The 6,842-nt window shown below is 38.7% G+C and overlaps 1 protein-coding gene across 1 annotated transcript in view; it reads right to left on the reverse strand.

The window, feature by feature from the left end:
- Window positions 1–4,176, reverse strand: part of LOC127529090 (putative ATP-dependent RNA helicase TDRD12) — a 119,339-nt gene extending 115,163 nt beyond the window's left edge. Inside the window, exon 1 of the mRNA XM_051931570.1 lies at window positions 4,068–4,176. Within this exon, the coding sequence (XP_051787530.1) occupies window positions 4,068–4,120 (53 nt within the window). The 5' untranslated portion in view covers window positions 4,121–4,176. The remainder of the gene's footprint in view (window positions 1–4,067) is intronic.
- Window positions 4,177–6,842: the final 2,666 nt, after the last annotated feature.

Here is a 6,842-nt window from a genome sequence, read left to right on the forward strand (position 1 = left end):
AGAAGAGGACCCGTACCGAATGGCTAGACAGAGGGACCAAGCTGGGAAAGATATACAGCAGGTTAGGGTGGAAAGGTACTCACAAGCGAGGAGAGTGTGTTGAGCAGATGGAAGGAGTACTTTGAAAGGCTGATGAATGAAGAGAACGAGAGAGAGAAGAGGTTGGATGATGTGGAGGCAGTGAATCAGGAAGTTGCAACGGATTACCAAGGAGGAAGTAAGGACAGCTATGAAGAGGATGAAAAATGGAAAGGCCCGTTGGTCCAGATGATATACCTGTGGAAGCATGGAGGTGTTTTAGGAGAGATGGCAGTGTTGGAAAGTGAGAGGATGCCTGAGGAGTGAAGAAGAAGTGTACTGGTGCCGATTTTAAGAATAAGGGGGATGTGCAGGACTGCAGTAACTACTGGAGAATAAAATTGACAATCCACAGCATGAAGTTATGGGAAAGAGTAGTGGAAGCTAGGTTAAGAAGTGAGGTGATGATTAGTGAGCAGCAGTATGATTTAATGCCAACAAAGAGCACCACAGATGCAATGTTTGCTCTGAGGATGTTGATGGAGATGTTTAGAGAAGGCCAGAAGGAGTTGCATTGCGTGTTTGTGGACCTGGAGAAAGCATATGACAGGGTGCCTCGAGAGGAGCTGTGGAATTGTATGAGGAAGTCGGGAGTGGTAGAGAAGTACTTAAGAGTTTGTACAGGATATGTACAAGGGAAGTGTGACAGTGGTGAGGTCTGCGGTAGGAGTGACGGATGCATTCAAGTTGGAGGTGGGATTACATCAGGGGATCGGCTCAGAGACCTTTCTTATTTGCAATGATGATGGACAGGTTGACATACGAGATTAGACAGGAGTCCCCGTGGACTATGATGTTTGCTGATGACACTGTGATCTGTAGCGATAGTAGGGAAGCAGGTTGAGGAGACCCTGAAAGGTGAAGATATGCTCTGGAGAGGAGAGGAATGAAGGTCAGTAGGAAACAAGAACAGAATACATGTGTGTAAATGAGAGGGAGGTCAGTGTAATAGTGAAGATGCAGGGAGTAGATTTGGCGAAGGTGGATGAGTTTAAATACTTGAGATCAACAGTACAGAGTAATGGGGATTGTGGAAGACAGGTGAAAAAGAGAGTACAGGCAGGGTGGAATGGAAGGAGAAGAGTGTCAGGAGTGATTTGTGACAGACCAGGTATCATCAGAGTAAAAGGGAAGGTCTACAGGATGGTAGTGAGACCAACTATGTTATATGGGTTGGAGACGGTGGCATGGCCTGCAGAAAGCAGGAGACAGAGCTGGAGGTAGCAGAGTTAAAAGATGCTAAGATTTGCATTGGGTGTGGCGGGGGGATAGATAGAATTAGAAATGAGCACAACAGAGGGTCAGCTCAAGATGGATGGTTGGGAGACAAAGTCAGAGAGGCGGATTGCGTTGGTTTGGACATGTGCAGAGAAGAGATGCTGGGTATATTGGGAGAAGGATGCTAAGGATGGAGCTGCCAGGGAAGAGGAAAAGAGGGAAGGTCTAAAATGAATGTTTATGGATGTGGTGAGAGAGGACATGCAGGCGATGGGTGTAACAGAACAAGATGCAGAGGACAGAAAGATATGGAAGAAGATGATCTGCGGTGGCAACCCCTAACGGGAGCAGCCGGAAAGAAGAAGAAGAAGAAGACAGCCAAGGTAGGATAGTAAAAAACAAACTCCAGCACAGTAAGACATGCCTGAAAAAAGAAACATTTAAGCGCAAAGCACATAAGAAGAAAGCAGTAAATGCAGATTTCACAGAGAGAAATTACTTGAATAATGATATTTGTCTGTTGGTTTTGGTGGCTTGTTGTGAATCATATTAGATGATGCTAATAGAATCATGAGACATCCTGGTCCTTAAATAACAAATTTTAACAAATTGTAAGCTGACTCTACACAATGAATGTAGAAGTTTTGTTTGCTTACTGAAGAACAGTTTGACAGTATTTGTTGTTATTTTTGATGGAATTTTTTTCATTACAGTGTCGGGCACGAAGATCTTGACATTTGGAATGAATCTTGTTATCCTCTTAATAACAGGGAAGAGCCCATGCTCTTCTCCCAAAAATGTGTGAATTATTGCGGCAGTTTCTGTTCTCTAATTCAATCAGTTTTGCTGTACCAGAATCAACAAGGCTCTGTAGACCATCAGATATTCTCATTCTACTTGTCAGCCTAACAAGGTCTTGGGAGAGTTTGTCGGCTCATTCTTCACCACCATCAGGTCTCTCTAGAGTAAGACAAGATCATACTTAAAACTGTGGTGTGGAGTGAGTTCTCGGTTGACGAAAGCTGTTCTGATAATCCCTACAGTGCCGACTCCAATAGTGACTGCTGTTCTCTATTGAATAACCCCTCCTCATGGGGCCTAAATATTGTACTTTTTGAGGGGAGTAGAAATCATTTTCTAAAATAACGGGGGTGAATATATAATAAACAATAAAATTATACAGAATAACAAAAAAGATTTCTGGAAAGAAATGGAAATAATTACTGGACTCGAGGAATCCTGGTCTCAGGTTGCTAGAAGGGGATGTGGACAAGGCTAACACCCTGAACCAATATTTTAATAGATTTTACCTCCATTCACCAATACCACCTTTCAATGACCAGTCCCCCCACATCATCTCCACTACATAAAAATTGCTGTCACTTCAACTGGTATGGCCAGTGAAAAGTTCACCTCTGATCGTCAGTATGGGTTTAAATCAACTGAGGAGGCAATACACAGGAAAAAACCACGGGATCAGATTTACATTTACTTATTTGGCTGATGCTTCTATCCAAGCACTTATATCCCACATCTTAAAGACCTTTGAGATGCTGGTCCTAGGTAATATGAGTCCTTCTGGGAAAAAACAACCTGGACCTACTGCAGTCTGCCTATTGGACAAAGATTTGGAGTAGAAGATGCAATTATCTATAGTTTTCCACAAGGCTTATTTTTCATCTGGACAAAGCAGGCAGCAGTTATAAGGATATGCTTTTTGATCTATACAGTGCCTTTCAATACCTTCTAGATATCCCTGTTAAGGGGTAAGTTAGGGACAGGACAGGACCGACGGGACTATCTGTCAGGCAGACCGTAGTTTGTGAGGCGCAATGACTCTGTCTCTGATAATAGATGTGAGCAACACTAGAACACCACAAGAAACAGTTCTGTTGCTTTACTCTTCACTCTGTACACCTCGCACTGTAAGTATAACATCATGTTATGTCACTGCAGAAATAATTTGATGATTTTGCATTAATGGGATGTGCTGATAAGGGAGATAAGACAAAGTATAGGAGTCAGGTGGAGAACTTTGCCTTCTGGTATAGAAAGAACAGTCTTTACAATATAATATCAGAAAACCAAGGAAATGGTTATTGACTTTTCACAGCAAAGAACCCCTATGTCCGGTCACTATTAAAGGAGTGAATATGCAGGTGGTGCAATGCTGAAATTACTTTCAATTACATGCTGAGCCTGGTCAAGAGGAACTTTTTTTTTTTAAGAAGACTGCTCCTTTAATGTGGTTAGTGACATCCTTTACATTTTCTACAACTCTGTGATAGCCAATGTGATGTTCTACTTGTTCAAGGCCTGGTAATATCACTTCAAGACAGGCCAATCAAATGAACAAATTCATTAAATATGCAGGCTCAGTTATTGGATGTACACCAGACCCGATGGAGGTTGCAGTGTTGGACAGAATGTTCATAATGGTACTCAGTTTTGTTTTCAATGTTGTACACCCTTTCTCTGACACACTAACATTGTATACATTCAGCCAACAAATTATTTAGCAGAAATATGTAAATAAAATGTTCCTGGGCTTCTTTATATCAGTAGGTATACACCTTTATAATGCCTTACTGTGATGGCTCCTTTTATATTTAGGAAAGCCAAAAGTTTTCTTTCCTTTTACTCATTCAAATATTTATATGAGAGGGGAACCACTGTTTGTTATAGTATTAATATTGTTGTTCCCTCTGGGGACAAATAAAGTTTGTTTGTTCTTTTTTAACAATAAAGTGAGATTAATAATAAAAAGAAACCTGAATATCACTCGGTTTCTGAAGAACTCGCAGTTTTTCTCTTGAGGGTCCATGATCTTCACATTAAGTATCAAACGATCCTCTGTCTGATACCATTTTATTTTTGGATGAACACTGTAAAATAAAATACACAACAAGTATCACTACCTAAACAAAACAACACATTTATGAATACATTCAACTAAAGTTAGTTTTTAGGTTTAAGATCAGATGAAACATTCATCATATCTACACATTTTGTAATCCTATATATTCTAGTACAGGGTAGTAGGGTGGATGTGCTTGACAAAAAAATAACAACTCACTAACACAATGACACTTTTCATAATGGCCCAATTTAAAAATTAAAAGCAGTGTTCATAAGGTATGTTCAAACGAAAAGTATGGTTTGCCTTACTCCTTTTGTTTTTGTTTTCTACTTTAGATGCCAACAGTGTACAGATTAGTTTAACTCAAGATACTACATTGTATAATGATAGATTGGTCACTCATTCAGAATCTTTCCTGCTTTGATGTTACCAGGATAGGATCCAACTTCCTATGACATAAAATTTTAATAAACTGTTTAATAGTGAATGAATAAACATGTATTTTAAAAACTGTAAATTTTAATTTAGATGTAATTTAAATAAATAACACAATATTCTTAAAACTTCTGTAAGTGACAACAAGGGTGCTAATAAAACATAAGCCTCATTCAGACTGGCATGTTTGTAAGCAGCATGGCAACCAGTATTATTTATGTAATCCTCTAACCTGGTCAAGATTTAATTATTTTTTACATTATCTCTATAAAATAAAATACAGTATTTTACTATTAATTGTTTATAAAACCAAAGACTTATAACTTTACTATGATGTATAAAATAAGCTATTGGTCACAAAGTGAAATTGTCTGTATTTCTTTTTTATTTGCAATATAAATATACATAATAAATTTATAGCTGACATCTAAAGAATTGTAGCCAAAACAAAGTCAATTATTATAATGCAGTAGACAACTGAAAAGTAACTGTTGCTTGTTAGAAAATGTGGGACAATGCTATCCATTTCTGGGTTAGGCAAAAAAGGGACTTGCTAGAAGCCAAAGCTTTCTCACTCAACATTTAGGGTGGCAGAACATTGACCCAAATTTGGATAGTACACTGTAGCTTCAAAGTAAGTTTAAATTTGCAATTTAAATTTAAATTTAAAATCTGCAGCTCAAGGAAGGTTTACAGTGAAAACTCATTGGCAGCAGGATGATAGCTGGGGTAATAAAAAGAAATAGCCATTGCTTTGTGCTTTGGCATGGGATTTTAGTATTATGGAAACAACCAGCCAAAATCAAGAGAAGCAAAAGCATAATACATGTTGATTCTATACCATTTTTTTTCATTATAAGACATTTGCTCCATTTTAAATAACCATACCACACATTTTTGATATTTTGGACTCCTTGGCATACTGCATATTTTAAATGTGGAGAGATACCACTGTACTGTGAAAGGTATTCACATCCTTTTTTATTTAATGGTTTTACACATCAGGAAATAACTACCAAGTCTTCAGTACTTATCAAGTACTATAATTAGATGTATCTAATAACTGATAAATACCACAAAACAGATTTTACTTTACAATTATATGTTAATAAAACAAAATTCCATCATGGAGGAGTCATATGTGGAAAAGTACTGTAGATGCAGCCTTACTGTTTCCTTATTAGTTAAGAAGGTATTTGTAGCCTATCACCTTATCAGACAGCTGACATCAAGTATTATGTCAGGGGAATAATTCTTGCTGCATATTAGTCAGAGAAGAGATATATAGTCAGTTTCATTAAATCTGAAGATAGTTATTCTACAGTTAGGGTGATTATTTAAAAATGGAGAAAATACACTATGATTACCAAAACCCAGGAGTTGGTGAACCACCAAAGTTATAGTGTATAATGGTCCTCAAAGAAGCAAAAATCACAAAAGCAAATACAGGAATCTATAGACACCACCCTCCACATAGTAAATGTTGTTGTTCATGAGTATACAGTGCATCCGGAAAGTACTCACAGCACATCAGTTTTTCCCACATTTTGTTATGTTACACCCTTATTCCAAAATGGATTAAATTCATTTTTTTCCTCAGAATTCTACACACAACACCCCATAATGACAACGTGAAAAAAGTTTACTTGATGTTTTTGCAAATTTATTAAAAATAAAAAAACAGAAATCACATGTACATAAGTATTCACAGCCTTTGCTCAATACTTTGTCGATGCACCTTTGGCAGCAATTATAGCCTCAAGTCTTTTTGAATATTATGCCACAAGTTTGGCACACCTATCCTTGGCCAGTTTCACCCATTCCTCTTTGCAGCACCTCTCAAGCTCCATCAGGTTGGAGGGGGAAGCGTCGGTGCACAGCCATTTTAAGATCTCTCCAGAGATGTTCAATTGGATTTCAAGTCTGGGCTCTGGCTGGGCCACTCAAGGACATTCACAGAGTTGTCCTGAAGCCACTCCTTTGATATCTTGGCTGTGTGTTTAGGGTCGTTGTCCTGCTGAAAGATGAACCGTCGCCCCAGTCTGAGGTCAAGAGCGCTCTGGAGCAGGTTTTCATCCAGGATGTCTCTGTACATTGCTGCAGTCATCTTTCCCTTTATCCTGACTAGTCTCCCAGTTCCTGCCACTGAAAAACATCCCCACAGCATGATGCTGCCACCACCATGCTTCACTGTAGGGATGGTATTGGCCTGGTGATGAGCGGTGCCATGGTTTCCTCCAAACATGACGCC

Source organism: Erpetoichthys calabaricus, chromosome 9, assembly GCF_900747795.2.
Source record: "Erpetoichthys calabaricus chromosome 9, fErpCal1.3, whole genome shotgun sequence".
Lineage (NCBI taxonomy): Eukaryota > Metazoa > Chordata > Cladistia > Polypteriformes > Polypteridae > Erpetoichthys > Erpetoichthys calabaricus.